The sequence below is a fragment of the Rhea americana genome, unplaced genomic scaffold (assembly GCF_003343005.1).
Source record: "Rhea americana isolate MKP2758 unplaced genomic scaffold, rheAme1 scaffold_20, whole genome shotgun sequence".
Taxonomy (NCBI): Eukaryota; Metazoa; Chordata; class Aves; order Rheiformes; family Rheidae; genus Rhea; species Rhea americana.
The window spans coordinates 1,181,721-1,198,428 of NW_028186150.1; the positions used below are offsets into that span (position 1 = coordinate 1,181,721).

Genomic DNA, 16,708 nt, shown 5'->3' on the forward strand with positions numbered 1-16,708 from the left:
TATTTTATTAATAGACATTTTCACATATAATAATAGTTATAATCCTCTCAGGGGTGCTGCTAAGAAAGGGTGGTAAAAATGGCATGTTCCTTGCKGGCATGAGCCTCTCTCACACAGAAGTAATTTGTCCTGCATTATGTCAGACCTGAACTACAGCTTACTCTCATGACTGAAAGTTCCTTTACAAAGTTTTTCTAAGGGGTATGGCAACAAGTTAGTATGAAGTTCACGGTCTTATTCATGGTTTTACTCACAAAACTTTTCCCGATGGGCACTGAGAGCAAAGATGCTTTGTGTTCTATAGTTAAAAAAAAAGCTTTATGTAAGTAAATTGAATTAGTAACTAAAACTAATGTAAATTTGTTTTAAATTTACCATAAGACAAGTTAAAATTTACCATAAGCAAGGTAAAYAGATTTCAGCTCCTAGGGGTTTTACTCTTCACGTGTTGTAAGGATGTCACAACTATTCCATGGATTAGTACAACATATTTTCTTTATACAGAGCACCAAAGCAAAGCAAGTTCAGAGGAAACCCATAGCTTTATATATGCAGTACRTAAAGATGTTAAATATTTAAATGTGTTAATGTCTCAGGATTGCTAGATGAGTTTAAAGATCAGGAGAAACAGAAGGTGGCAGTGACAAAATATTTCTCACTGGAGAAGACAGGCGACAGAATACGCACTTGGTTATGGTTTCGGAACCGCTGCAATGCAGGCATAGGAAAGGTTTCTCACATTCTTCACACTGGTGTAAATATAACAAAAATGATCTTTCAGTTAATCACTTGTGTCAGYTACGCATTACTTCACTCGTGGAAGTTGAGCGTTTGTACACACAYACATGCAGGCCTGGTTTTCCAGGTGCACTCAGCACATACAGCTGTCAAACTTGACACAGAGCTAGTGCTGCTCCRAATTTACTCTTGTGGTGAGTATTTTTTTTCCTAAATAAAGCTRTATTTTGTGTGAACTGTGATACTGATTTAACTAACAGAGTTTCATGCTTTATTTTTTGGGGTAGCTTTATGGGTGTGCATTTTTAACTGTTCTGCCTTGGTGCTAATGATTGGCGGTCAGGAGGGTGTCTGTGAGGGTGTCTGTGTTTACTTTTCTTTTTTCCTGGCCATTATCTGACCTAACAATTTTGACYAAGAAGATATGTAGTGAGAAAAATACCAGAAAAGGAAACTGCTGTATAATATAATAATACTGAATAAAATATTAACTCATTGTAGTCAGTGGGAAGAAGTTTTGCTGTCGATTACAAGGCTACTCAGGAAAGTTTAATCAATTTCTATTAGAGTCAATATAACATTGGTTGGCAATTCAGTACTCATAGTCCTATTTCCAAAAAAGTTAATGAGACATTTTTTTTAATTGCTCCATAYACTATATGTCTTTTTTTTGTCCTAAACTGTCTTATCAACTGATATTTTTAGGAATATACATCATATTTTCACTACTGTCACATTTCTGAAACTTATTTAGAAGTCTAAAAAGCTGAATATGGCTTTTGAAAAACTTGATAACCAACAGAAAAGTCTGATAAAAATATTTGATTCATACTAAAAAAAAATAAATGTTATTTCTCATTCAATTTCACTTAATGGCTGTCAACAAGGAGGAAAACATACACAATTATCTTTCAAATCTACTACCAAAACAGTTGAGGGGCTATAACAAAAAGCATGCTTCAGYAGCAGTGAGCTTGTTCCTCTTTCCTAACATTCATCTAGTTATAAATTGTATCTTAGAAGTCAAGACACATGAGCCTGAGTTTTGAGAAGAAGCCTTACAGAATTTGTGTAAGGTGACTTATGTCCATGAGCACATGGACATTACTGCCTTGGGTTTGCAATATTCCTAAAAAGGCATATTACTTTGCAGAAGCATGAGGTGTAGAAAGCTAAAATGTGTGTCTTTTAAAATTACACATACATAGCTTACTGTGTTTTCTAACAATAAAATCATACTTGTGTATGAAAATTGGTGTCCTTACCAAAATCAGTTTTAAAAAGGAGAAGAACTGTTACTATTACATCCTTTGCCTGATAAAGGATTCAAAGATCTTTGCAAGGAGAGAACAAACAAAATAAATCTGTTTTCAACTTGCAAATCCAATAGCTTTCCTCTAATATTCAAATTTCATTTCTGAATAAAGTATGAAGTATGGTTAGATAATAAAAAGATAGAACCTGAGTTATTTTTGAGCCTCTTGCTTTTCTGGTCTCTATCACTGCAGGAACATGATCCATCTTTTCAACATTCCACAATCTCAAAGTAGAATCCTGAGAAAAAGCATCAATTATTTTGATATGTTTTATATCACCAAAACAATGATTTGCACCATATCATGAAGTCTCATCACCTATAAAACTTGGGTTATTAAACACATGCTTTAGGAAAACTTCTCAGGTGAGAGGGTTTGTTTTTAACTATCATGCTTTTGGAAGCAATTTTAGCATTTTAACATTGTACATATATATTAAAAAAACAAAACCAAACATACTTGTCAATTTTTTTTAGGAATTTCTGTAATTACTTGAGATGATCACTGATTACAACAGTTTTATGACCAGCTTAATCACTGTTAATCTTTTTTCTGTCAAAATCTGAAAACAAGGGATGAAATCTCCAAACACATTTATAATTTACCTCCCTAAACCATATAAGGAAATGAGTAAATACCTTTGAGGCAGAAATAATCCATTTCTTGTCTTTGCTAATTGCAACATCTGTCACCCAGTCCAAATGACCCTACAGTAAAGCAAAATTTAACTATGATCCAAAGTAWATATTTTATTACTTTTATAACAATAAAAACAACTATCTGTACTGTAAATCCACATTGACATGCAGTGAGAAAATTCTTATCTATGCTGCTGCATGTCTAGTCATGAAAGAATGTTGCCATGAAGCTCATGCTTTCTTATATATACCTGAAAACAGGGGCTGTTACAAACTCTGGAAAGCAGACTACCGCTTGTAGCAATCAGAAGCCCTGTATCTACGCAGTTGCCATGGGATTGAGTACCATTTATGCATACGCTCGTCTACTTTTTTTAATCWGTTTGCTAAATGATTGCAAAGAGAGGAGTGGTTTCTAGCACTCACCAACTAAAAAACAGAGGTTGTTTATCATGTGCCGGAAGGGAAAAGCTCTGAGGATAAACAGCAGCTTCCTCCCATTTCTAAGGAAGGAGACCAACTTAGAAAGCAGGCCAAGTCCAGTAGCTGTWTTGGATGTCCTAGTCCTGACAAATCAGCAGAGCTGATTTAAGGTTAACAGCACTGAGTTACCATAAAAATAGAAACAGGTTAAAAAAATGAAGTATCTACAAAGAAAGTATTTACTCCAGCTAATGGAATTAATACATAAATTCCTGGCGTTTAAGAAGGYTTAGTATTGTTTTATAGACAAATACTACACCTGAGAAATACTTAATAAAAGACAAACATACCATTTTTCCAACATAGAGAAAAAGGCAAACATGCATACACGAAATGTAAGTGCTTTTTTAGAGCAGATTAAAACATACTTTTAAATTTAGTTATGAGCACAGAATATATTTATACCAAGACACAGATACTGAATAGGAATTCTCCACAGTTACGAAGATACTAGCATTTAAACAGATGCCTTCTCATTTTATGGGAAAGCGAGTTACTTATACTGACTGCTGTGAACTGGGAAATTTGAAGTGGTTGTAAAGCACCTATGCTCGTGAAAAACATGTTGTGTGACTGCTCAAAAGGTTTAATCAGTGCAGTTCTAGTTTGGAAGAGCAGGCATGCTGATGTTTAAGGTGATAGCAGTGAGCCCAGGCTTACAGGCTTTCCTATATAAAGATGTTATCTTGAATGAAGACAGGAGTTGAAAGCCATTTTTAAGCTGAAAAGCCTTTGAAAGAAAGTGGACTTTTCCAAGATATTCCAGATCTGTTTGCTAGTATTTACAAATTTATGAAAAACAATAGGCTTAGTTTTTGTCTAGTATATATTTGCCTTATTCAGTATATACCAGGAYTAGATCATTTGAAAATAACAGATTTGCTAGGGAAACAGAGAGGACAAGAAGACTCATCAGACACAGGATTTTCTCTCCCCCTTGTACAGATGGTTACTTAGAGTATTCGTGGTTTGAAACTGATGAAGACAGTTAATTATGAAATCAAGGTGAGTGCTTTCACTAAACCTTAACTACTGTATGCATTAATTCCCACCACCACCACCAAAGTTGTCCATTGAAATTATACTTTCWTAGGATAGGAAAGAGCCAAGGTTGCAAATCTGATGTTTTTGACTTCTGTGAAGTTAACATTTGTGAAAAGCATTGCTGTAACTTTAGGAATACTGTAAATCCTCTTCTTTGACCCTAAACTAGCTAAACGCTGAAYAGGTGCCTCATTCACAGAACTGTCCATCCTGGAAAGGATTATAACATGGTGGACCATGTCCCCATCACTATGAGCGGGAATATAAAACATTCAGCCTAGGGACTAAGTCAAGTCTGACMACCTCAGCACTGATATTTACAATCTTTGGAATATTTTCCTTTTAATATAACATTTTCTGTAGACACAGGCAAGCATGTAAACATATACACATACGTAGTGTGACATTGCAAAACTAACCAGGCTCTTGTTTGCTGGAGGAAATAATCACCTAAAACAGGGCACACCTCCATTCAATACAATCATTAATTTGTTCATAAAGAAACATAATAGCATATTAATAACTGGCTTGGCAAAGAAAATATCTTTGCAAGTAATTGTATAAGAATATACTGCTCTAGGAAAGAATATAGGATATATATACAGGATATATACCTGCCTATAACTGAAAGGGATGAGCAAGGGTATACATCAGGTAAGGAAATATACAATGTTCTTATATGACCAGCATATTTTGTAGCTAGTGACTAAGTAGGAATTTAATACCTTTAAGCTTAGGTTTTTACAGCCTGCATCTGTATCCCATATAGCTATAGTTTTGTCATAGGCGCCAGACACAACAAGTGATGCTGAAATACAAAATCAGAACACTGTATTATTTCTTTGCTCTATYGTACAGACGAATAAAAGAGGCTCCTTCCAACAGTGAGTCAGACTTGTTAATAAAATTTAAATAATGAACCATTAGTCATGCCTTGACAAAAGTTAGAAGTTCCTCTCTGCTATTTGTTTTGTTGCTCATTTTTGTGAATATTAAATGTAAATCTAGTAAAGATACAACTGAGTGGAAAAAACATGCTTAAAAATTTTGTTGACTTACAAAACTAAGGAGATATTTTGCTTAGAAGTTAAAATATATAACAGATTTTTAAAATTGTGAGGTCACCTTTGAATAAAAACAAAAAAGTAGAAAGGATGCATTCAGAATTCAATATTCATAGGCCCCTCTGTATAAAACASTTTTTGCCAGGCCAATTCATGCTACCCTGTTGGAAGTCTTCAAGTCACAGATACTTCTTTCCCCACAGATCTGCTATTTGTTCATTTGTTTATGTATTTGCAGTGCTTAACTCACAAGGGTAGGACTACAGGTTAACCACRTCAAGAGTCATCCTTACTGCAGCATTCAGATATGAAGCTGCAAAATGAAACAGCACGTTGTATTATAATGTATAGAAATTCTTATTGGTCAAACCTAGTAAAGAGAAGCTAGTTCAGTACAACAGCAACTTGCAGTAACACTGATTTAATACTTGTGGAGAGGCCAGCATTTGTCTGTGAATTAGTAAAAGAAAACACACAAGGAATAGCTCCCCGCTACCTCCACTCAGATACAGGTAAACTGGAGAGACCCTCTCTTCCTCCTATTCACCCGAGCAGCAAGTAGGCATCAAGTTCCAGGTGACAAATTGTCTTGCTATAACTCATAAATATCCACTAATTTGAATATAGTACATAGACTTTGTTCTCTATCAGCATACTGGAGAACATAATACAAAGTTTTTCAGAAGTTCCGCATTGCTGCCGAATGTTTGGATTATGCAGTAGCTTTACTTCTGGAGGTGCTATCAAAGATGTATASATTTTCCTGAACAGTGCAGATCAGCACAGCGTTTAGTGAACACAGTGTTTGACTAATCCTCAATGTTAGGAGAACACCAGCAAGCGCTAAGTTAATCTTGTAACAGAGTATTGCGTTTTCAGCCCTTTGTGATCTTTGATTATATCTCTTGATGGGTATATCAATCAGGCAGAGTTCCAGCTGTCTGATTAGGCAGAACACACACCATCAATTTCAATTTACTTATCACATGGACATATTTTTTCGTAATTAAAACGTTATCTTGGAAATGAGAAATTAATTACTTATATGAGTTGGAGTGGTCACTTGTTTCATTTGGTATGTCCTAGAGCAGATGAAACGGATGATGTCCACAAGCTAACTCACCATCTTGGCTGAAAAGGCAGGAACTAACAGAACCTTCATGTCCTCGGTTCAAGGAAATAGGTCCGTGACACCGAAACTCCCCTGTCTTTATATCCCATATTTTTAATGTTTTGTCCCAGGATGCTGTGCACAAATAATGACCATCTGAGGTAAAGCAGCAATCAGAGATAGCGTTCGTGTGTCCCCTGAAATACAGACGGAAAACACTGTAATGGTGAGTTTTTGTAATCGTTACAAATCTCTCAGACATCCTCCTGCAAGCGTTGAGCACTCTGTCTCCAYCCAGTAAAGCACTCTCAGCACATTCTGAATTTTAACCACATGAATGAAGACTTTAAATAAGTTCTGTTAAGTCTCTGGAGCTGCTAACAACCCCAAAGCTGGCTTTAAATGTTTTATTACCTTAGGTCATTTTGCAGGATTGAATCCTAGTTGTTAAATGAATTTTTGTTGTTGTTGAATGCAGCTTAACAAAAAAATAGTTTAATATCTGCAGCAGAACCACATTTTATTAAAAACAGGWTACTGAAAAAGTTGCCTATTACTTATTAAATAAACAGTATACATCTATTGCTATACGTAAATTTAAAATTAAACACTCAGAGGAATTAGTTACCACTGATTCTTTCTTTCGTTTTAACTCTATATTAAAGTCTAACTTTGGAAGTGGTGATTTCTGTCAGAAAAGAAATCTAAAAGTTCCAGAAGGGGGTGAGGGTTCTGGCGGTTCCTGAAATCTACAGTGGAGAAAAGATGATGAGCATCTCTTACAGGAAACAGTGCTGTAGTCACTGCAATTTAAAAGAAACATTATTACAATGTTCCAGATTGAATTTCCCATCCAAAGTAATTCCTAATCCTTTAAAAGACAATGTTATTACTTTGTTTAAAGGCAGACTCTTTCTGATTATTATTTTATATTTCAAAGCTAAATTGGTTGAGTTTAAATAAAGTCTTTGCTAATATTTATAACAGCTGATTTGTTATCTCCACTGTTGCATTCTTCCTTCTTAAAACGGTAACAACAGGCTGAATAGACATAATGTTTTAATGACTTCTATGGGAGTTGCAAGGGTGAGGGCTCAGGAGCTCGGATTCACCAAGGCTTTTGGCACTGTGTGTGATACATTATCCATAAGCATACATGGAAAAATGATCTGAAAAACGATCTTTGCACCCAGAGAGTGGTTATAATTGGTTCACTGTGAAAATGGAAGTACACACTGAACTGGGATCCACAGCATCTGTCCCAAATCCAGTGCTGTTTCATACTTCCATTAACAATGTAGATTGTTAATGTAGATACTTTTCCTCTGTATTATTTTTGCTCCACTCCGTAGTGCTTTAAAAAACTTCTAATTATTCTAAATAATATTTTATATTCTAATTTATTAATGATTATGCGTTTTCCTAATTAGTAGAAAATAAAACCAGACGTTTACACTTCAGTACCATATTGCATATGCTATCTTTTGCTTTTCTCGCTACTTGTATGCAAGTAGCATTCTGAAAATTAGCATTTCAAATGCTTACAGATAACAAAATACAATTTTTCAATTATTTACAGAAAGAAATATTTTAGTTAAACAATTATGGCTTATTTTCTCTAGTTCAAAACTTATCAGGAATCTCACTGACTGGTGATTGTAAAAGATACAAATAATCCTATGCATAATGAACTACAGTATTGTTCCTTACCCTTTAATTGTAATTGAAGTGGATCGTGTTATCATATCCCATAACTTTATCGTCTTATCATATGATACCGAAGTCACTCTTTGGTTATCAGGATCAAAGCAGCATCTTGTGATTGTACTTTTGTGATGACCTATACAAATAACATCAAATGAGGCTATTACTTGTTTGTAAAGCTACTTCCCCATTTAAATAATTACATCTGGATCTCAGATTATGGGTCTGAAAGGCAGAACTATCCATTGGCTAATATCTAGGCATCAGTCTCTGTTTCCAAGACACTGTCATTGTAAAATTCCATCTTCCACTGCCGAGGGCACCTCCTCACCTTTCAATGGAAAAATAAAGTGCTTCCCATTTACTGCAGAGAGCAAGAGACAAGAACATGTWCTCAGGCAGCTAACATACATAGCTAATATGCAGTAAACTCACATGCTGCTCTGCAGTAACTTATTTATCAGCTACTCTCCCCAAAATAAGTCTTTAAGTGTGGCACCATAATGGCAATGACAGTTAACTACTTAGACTCTTAGGGAGCACTTAAGCAGGTAATTACACTTATACAAATAGCCCTATTATAATAATGTAAACAAAATACCTTCTGGCAGTGACATTTTAAAGAGAAAGTTCTAGTGGAGCTATTATGAGCCATTTGCTGTACATTTTATTTTTAAGCCCCAATGATTTAACTATCAGGCTCTGATTCACAAAAGCATGTAAAGCATATGCTGATCTTACATTCACGATGGCTCTCTTATTTAGGGCTGATTCTGCAGGAGTGCCATCTCCCTGGCCTACAGTCCTCTACAGAAGCCTGATGGGACTGAGGTCTCATTAGTGAAATTATCTCCAAAGAGAAATTATGTTTCAAAAAAAGAATCACTGCTGATCCAATTTTGACCCATAATCTATTTTTTATAAACCTATTCTGAAAAATTCTGGGTTTAATGTCTTAAAAAAAAACAAAAAAAAAGTTTCTTTCACCTTTCCTAAGTAAGGATATGTGAATCTGACTTAAATAGATTTTCCAACTTTTATATATATATATATATATATAAAAGCAATCAAAAAATTCAAGAACTGCCCAAATGATGTAAAAGCTTTAAGTGTTACCTTGGACATGTGCCACCACTGTTGCACTTGCTGCATCAATAACACGTATGGCATTTTCTCTGTCAGAACCAGAAACCACATATTTACCATCCCAAGAAATATCACATGACGTTACAACACCTTCATGTTCTATTGTCCACTAAAKAAGAAGAAGAAACATGCTTGAGGGTTAGAGATAAGGCTGCTTTACAGCAAACATTCTGTTATCTGTAACCAAGCTCGAAGGGAAGGCTTTTGCTATTACTTTATTTTTTGTGAATCCTGGTGGATGCATTTACATCCAATTTTTCAATCAACTTCTATTTCTGCATTAGCAATAATCTTAAAATTAGATAAGGCTTCCCTGTCCAAACTCTAAGATGTTAAATTAAAAAATCTTTAAAAATATTTTCTGAGAAAGGTTATTATTATTATATCCACTTGTTTCTGCAATAACTGAGATAAATTTATTAAGGGATTTAGTTAAGATCAAGCAATTAATCAATATCAAATCTAGGACTAGAAATCAAGACTTCCTACCCCAACTACATTATTATTGTGTTAAAAAAAGAATGTTTTGTTACTTATTCATCAATAACAAAGCAATGAATCTTAATTTTATAATTATACTTTCTGCCAAATGTATTCAAAAGGATACATACCAGCGTTTTTCCTGTTTCCATATCCCAAGCCTTGACAGTATTATCATATGATGATGTTACTACTCTAAAAATGAAGTACATTAATGAAAATGGCTATCAGTGTTTTCGCTTAAAAGAACGCATTTAAAAAACACGACAACATTTAATTCTGACAATGATTTGACATCCTCACACCCACTATTTTAAAATAAATTTTTAAACATTGCAGCAAAAAATACTGTATAGCTTAGTTTAAAAAAGTATTATTTATATTTCATCTATAAACTAGTAAGAATATCAACATCTGTAATTTTAAATGCAAGCAGTCAACTCATTTTTATTTCATCCTCTTACAAGATATTTAATTATTCCTATTTTTAGAATAATTTTAAAGCCATTATGATGTCTTTTCTGTAATGAACGTGAAGTTCTCCTGTCACTATGGGGTTTTCTGCATTTTCAGTGGTTTTGTTGCTGGGTAACTCTCTACCACAAACACCGCTCTGCACAGACAGAAAGCCACATTATAGAACAAAGCTATTCAAAGTTTACTAGAAACTGGCAGATATCCATGAAACAGAAGGTCAAACTAAATTAGTCTCCTACAGTGTTATTAAAATATTCCCAAATATCTAAAATAACATCTATTTTGAATGTCACATGATACGACAAATATTTTTAGTATCACTGTGGCTTTTTGTTTTCAGGTTTTTGACCAAGTTCATAAAATGTCATTTTTATATACTTTGCCCAAGAAACTATGCATGAATATTCTCACAAATAATAATAATAAAAAAACAATTACATTGCTTAAATGTCTGATTTTCTCTGTGTTTGTATATACTTCCTGCAACCAACACAATCTCTGCTCCTAAATGGGCACACATAACACAGGACGACACATTCAGTTTATGAATTGGTAGTATTGGTGGTTGGAAAGGAGTTTTCAGAGCACTACAGAATGATATTTCAGTTGCTGTTTAGCAATTTCGAAAACACACACAATGAGCTGCAACAGGCAGCTTAGCGTATGCACTATTCATTGACCAAAAAAACTTTCCAACCTGATAAAAATTGATTCAAACTAYGACTTTATGATAAAATATGCCAGCTAGTACCCCTGGAGGCACTGCATGACCTACTTAACCAAATGTTAATATATGCTGCAGTCGCTTTAATTATTATGTGCACAGATTGACACCAGATAAAACGCTTTTCTTCTTGAACTGACAGGACAGGCTTAATGGAAAGGCTGTAGAATATTAATACAAAATACAGACAGAAGAGAACTTTTGTGAAGATGTAAATATCACTGGTGGAAGAACCTCTGACCCTAGGTTAATCCAGCGTTGTTCTTTATAAAAGTGGTATATATTTATATGCCCTTTCAGAACGTATGGTCACATTTCCAGTCCTGTATAACACACAAGCAGTATTAGACATTTTTTTCCCTCAAACAGGCTATAATCCATTAGGCTATCCTAACATACATTTAAGGCAATAAAGATTCTTATTTTCTTCAGTGGACATCAAATGCAAAGCATAAGTAGAAAAGATTTAAGAGCTCCAATACAAATTCTAGGTRAGGGCAAACTGAGATTAATGGCAGCAAAAGTGGGTGAGGGAGTCTGGCAGTCAGTAATAGAACTACTTATAGCAGAGCATAAATGTAAGGAAAAGGAGTTTGAATATGATGTAGTAAAAGTTAGGAAAAAAATAAAAGGATTGAAAAAGTAACTGATTTGTTCTGAATTTTGTCCATTGTGTTTCCACATGCGGTAAAATYGCACAAAACACTGCCTCCTCCCTTTTATAAATACAAAATGCGGCAGAAAGGTCACCTTTTGTCATCGGCACTCAAGTTGCACTCAGAAATTGGCGCTGTATGTCCTTCTTCAAAAACTTGAATAGGAAAACCTTTAGCAACATCCTTGAATAAATCCAAAGGAATTTGATTAGGAAATATTTTGCTATTCTGTGAAAAAAAGTACAAAGCTTCACAAAAATGAGGCAAAGCAAAGCATGTGAAATCTGTAAAGTTGGTCTCATCATCATCATCATCTAATCTGAAAATATAAATGAGGATTTATTCTTGCAAAAGATACATCTCCCAAAAATCAGTCATAAACACTGTTGTGTTCAGACCACCGCCGGTCATTCTCACCAATGCCATCAAACCATTTGCTTCCTTGTATTTCCTACTCTGCCTGTCCCCACTTGCTTCTGCACCTTGGCTAGGTGCTGAACGGTCTTTTTATTCTGTTTGTACAGAACCAACCAAAAGCCCTTAACTGGACTCCTATGTATTACCACAATACAAATAAAGAATTATACTACAAAGATTACAGAAGTAACGATGAGTTCTAGCTCGTACCCAGCAATGGTYGCCTCTGCTCCCACCCTGATGTTGCAGCTCAAGTGAAACTCCTACGATCAGGTTGGCTGCTTCTACTACAAATCATTCTGCTCTTTTTTACATATGCTATCTTCCTGGGTAAACTGTATTTCTTGAGAGGAAATGAATCTCTCACCAACAATCAGAATCCCCTGTTGATCATCTTTGATTTACTCTTCCCTTCCTGCCTTTGTTTCCCTCACGTCGTTCACAAGAAAACTGATGTAATCTGTGATCCTCCTCTAGAACAGATTGCCTTTTCCCTTTCATTGCCTACACTGCTCTCTTGCCCAGCAAAAATGCAGAAATTCAGGCGTCCTTCTTTCCACTATCCTCTCATTTGATTCAGTGGTCTATCCTCTGATCTTTCTTGTATCCTATCTTCTCGTTTTCCATAATCAAGGCACATTTTACTGCTTTCCATCCTAAAAGCAAGCAAATAAAAAACCCTTGTCTTTAGTCAAGCCCTACTTATCTCTCCAAATGTTGCCCATTTCATCTCTAAGGTCATCAAGCAGGCCAACTACGAGGGCTGTCTGGCGTTCGTTCTTCCAACTTCATCATAAAACCTCTTTAAACTGGCTTGAACCCTTTTGTATTACTGAAACCAGTCTCACAAAATCTGGAGCAATTTCTTCCTGCTTGAAACTCAGAAAAATATTTATTGTCATCCTTGTCATCCATTCCTTTGTACAGTGAAGATGATGTTCCACCTCCTAAAATCTTGATTTGTTTCCAATAACTTTCTCGTCTCCTTTCCTGTCTAACTGTTCTTTAAGAATGCCATTAGAGTGATCCTCTCCTTTAAACTTGTGTGCCTGTTTCACAAAGTCTGTCCCCAATTCTTATTTGCAGTGTCTCACTTCTGCATAGTCTTTCAAATACAAACATAAACTTATACACCAGCCCCATACTGACAACGCACAGCCCTACCTCTCTACTTACAGTTCCTTCTCGCTATATAAAAATCTCAGACTGTTCCTTTTCATCATCTCAAGATTGGCATAACTGAAACAGAGTTCTTTATCTATCACACCCAGAGCTCTGTTATCTCTTTCCTGTCACTATCTATCTGTCGTCTGTTATGCAAACAGTTGTAAGTGCTTTCAGGATGGGACCATCTTTTTTTTCTACATAAGTCCTAAGCATCATGCAGTCCTAGCCCATGACTAAAGCCTCAAGATTCTGTGGTAATACACATAAAAATGAATCAAATTTTACAAATGGATCACAGTGCCTGAATGTATACATGAAAAACAAAACAAAACTAACAAAAACAAAAAAGAGGGCTGCCAACATGCAGAATAACTCAAAGATCAAAAAGATCACAGGACCAGCCATCATATCTTCATCCAGCTAAATAATCCTCTATGATTAATTATTTCAACAGATCTTTGTTAGAGTAAATACCAAGAGGTTTSAGAATCAGTCTTTAATCAGTTAACATGAACTGCCTTCATTGCATACATGTTCTTTCACTTGTTTTTAATCCATGAAGAAAACGTTGTCTCCTCTTCCCATTAATACGAACTGTAAAGTCTAAGATCTAGAGCAGCTGCTTCTTTCTGGGGACTTTCATTTGAAGGAGTTATCCTGCTAAGTTGGCAGCTCTCAGTAACACACAAAATTGGAGTGAAAATGAATTTATTTTTCACTTTTTCACTTATTTTCTGAATRTGTGTCAATGCCCTAGGAGTCTAATAACTGACACCAGAATCATTAGGTATGTTTCAAAGATGGAAGGAAAAAAAATGGATCAAACTTACCACAAGTTCTTGTTCTACTTTTCTGAGTAAAAAAAGCCTTGCAGTCAGAACTGCCCTTCTAGTCTTATCTAGTCTATGTCTAGTGTGCACCTTATTAATCTTTGTTTTCTAAAAGATGTGCGCGCGCTGTCAGTGAGATACTTTCTCTTCTCAAGAGGAACTTCAAATGCTTTCTCAGTACACTCAATCACTTGATACCTATTCGTTCAAGGGAAAATAAAAAGAAACTCCCAAGTGAAATCGTCAGGGCTGTTCCAGCCCCCCACGACCAAGTCCGCACTCTCCTGAATTCTGCTTCAGCTGTTTCTGTAGAGGAGGAAAGTAGGCTTGTCGAGACCAAATAAAGCATATCAAGATATATCAAAATAATATTGCCTACAGGTTAGTATCACAAAGTTCACAAGATTCAGGCAAATGCTTTTAGATACATTCTGAAAAATAAGCATCACTCAAGAAACATTGAATAAAACTTTCTTTGATAATAATGACAAAGATGAACAAAACTTAAGAGACAGACTAAGCTACACTTCCAGGAAGTGGCACACTATAGTCATGAAAATATCATGACTAACTTGTTGAGATACATTTATTTATATTTCTCTTATCTACAGTATTTCTGTAAGAATCCACTAGAAGAAGAGRTGCTTCAGAAATGATCATTAAAAGAAGGATTTGTTCTTTCTCATTCTAGCCTTCCTGATCTCCTGGATCCACAGCTCTCAGATAACACAACGGTACTAACTAGGGAGCTGCCTGGACTTTGTATGCTTTGGAGGTTGTTGTTGCTCTCTCAGTACCTTTTAAAAAAAGGCTTTGATTATGGCAGAAATCTACTACTGCATTGGTAGGAATGCAATACCTTAGATCTTATGAAATTATTTCATCTATCTGTATTCATATGATACTATAGCATTACCATAACTCATTACCAATTCTTCTATCAAGTCATGACTTTTTAATATATGCTAACCTCAATGCCTTCAATCTATTTAGCACAGCTAAACAGTCAGCTGCTTGCATAAAATTCAAGGGCTCACATAACCACATGCCTCCAAGTTATCTTTTAAAATAAACTTAGATTTGATCATCCAGAATCTGTACATTTCTACATTCCAGATMTTGCCATTGCCTTGTGTGTCAGTGTTCTTGGAGTTTTAGGGACACTCTAGCTAGCTTCACAAAACCAACTAGGAGTATTAGAGGAGAAAGGAAACGAAGGGTGCAACTCAAGATTTAAGTGAAAGGAAAAAGCAAGCAACAGGTGTGGTAGCATTACGGCCAAGCTCATGAGTCTTGTACAATCCCTAACTTCTACTACCTCTCTACAAAAAGACAAACASAAAAATCAGAAAAAGGAACTTCCAGGTGAAAAAGAGTAAGTTTTGTGTACRAAATTGCACTTTTGAAATATTAATAAACTAGAGGTCTGGCCCAGTGTGCGCTGCAGATGCTCAACAAGGGTCACCCTTTAACGTTGAAGAATGTTGGAAGTAAAAAATAGAAGTTTTATTACTTATCTGTTAAACATTTGCATTTTAAAACATCTGTAAATTATCTTTAGAAGGCTCCTAGAAGAGCCAATCAGTCTCCACACCTGTATAATACTACTTGTTTGATTTCAGCTTTAAGATGTTCTGATTTTGGAAATCATTGTTGTTAGGTTTATAACGTACCCAGAGCTTCACTGTTCTATCGTAAGAGCTTGAAAGTATTTTTGTGTCTTCAAAGCAGAAGTGGCAGGAGCTCACAGTGTCACTGTGTCCTCTCAGAATTTTAAATTSGATCTGTAAATGAACAGAACAAAATTTAGGAGTATTTGCCCTTGGAACTAGCTTTTGACTGTTTAGTCCACAAGAGGGAGCAGGAAAGCAATAATCCGAGCAGAAGTTTTCAAATTCCGCTTGTCTGAGAGAACTGGCATCCRTTCCGGGTACCAGCTTGGAGCCGACCAGGTAAACTGGCATCTGGTTYGGAATGAAAGGTTTCTAGATTTTGATTTTACTTTTATTTTTCTGGAGGGAAACAAGATTGTGGTTGTTCTGGGCTTTTTGTTTTTTCTTTCCCTCCCAATTCTTACTTCTCTCAGGCAAAGCAAGATTTCCCTTTAAATCTCCAAGTCTCCCAAGAAAACCCCAAGGGCCTGGAGCAGCGTGGTCCATCCCGCACGTACAGCGAGGCAGAGCTTTCCAGCCCCTGCTCCCCGCAGCCCCCCACCCCGAAGAAATGCCAGAAACACGGCGCGAGGCGAGGAGGCCGGCGGCGGGGCCGGGACCAGCGCCGGGCTCCCGGCAGGCCCTCGGGAGCTCCCYGCCGACCGTCCCGCGGCCGCCCACCTGCGCCGCCGGCTCCTGGTCGCCCCAGCGGCTCTCGGTGGGGGCGGCCCCGGGCGCCGGCCGCAGGCCCCAGGGGTCCGCGCAGGGGGTGCCCGCCGCCATGGGCCCCGCCGCGGCGCCCCAGGCCGTGGCGCCGCGCCCCCACGCACCCCCCTCACGCTGACCCCAAACCAGCGACCCCCAAGTTATTTCCGGTTCCCCCGCCCTCGCTGCGGTTCGCTTGCTGATGTCCGTCTCGGGCCAGGCGCTTTCCCTCTCCCTGCGCTCACGGGCTGCCACACAGCCGCGGGCGCCGTCAGCGCCGAAGAGCTGCCGCCTGCCCCCGGAGCTTCGGCGACGGCTCCCGTTCAGCACCGAGCCCAGCGCTGCGGGAGGACCGC

At 36.9% G+C, this 16,708-nt stretch overlaps 1 protein-coding gene across 1 annotated transcript; it reads right to left on the reverse strand.

Moving 5' to 3' along the window:
- Positions 1-380: 380 nt before the first annotated feature.
- On the reverse strand, positions 381-16,430 carry WDR88 (WD repeat domain 88). Its single transcript, XM_085303730.1, has 11 exons — positions 16,329-16,430; positions 15,669-15,959; positions 11,676-11,764; positions 9,856-9,919; positions 9,215-9,353; positions 8,105-8,234; positions 6,407-6,591; positions 4,945-5,027; positions 2,693-2,761; positions 2,200-2,292; positions 381-749 (listed from the first exon to the last, which is right to left on the reverse strand). The coding sequence occupies exons 1-11, from the start codon at positions 16,428-16,430 to the stop codon at positions 612-614; spliced, it is 1,383 nt and encodes a 460-aa protein (XP_085159856.1). The 3' UTR covers positions 381-611.
- Positions 16,431-16,708: the final 278 nt, after the last annotated feature.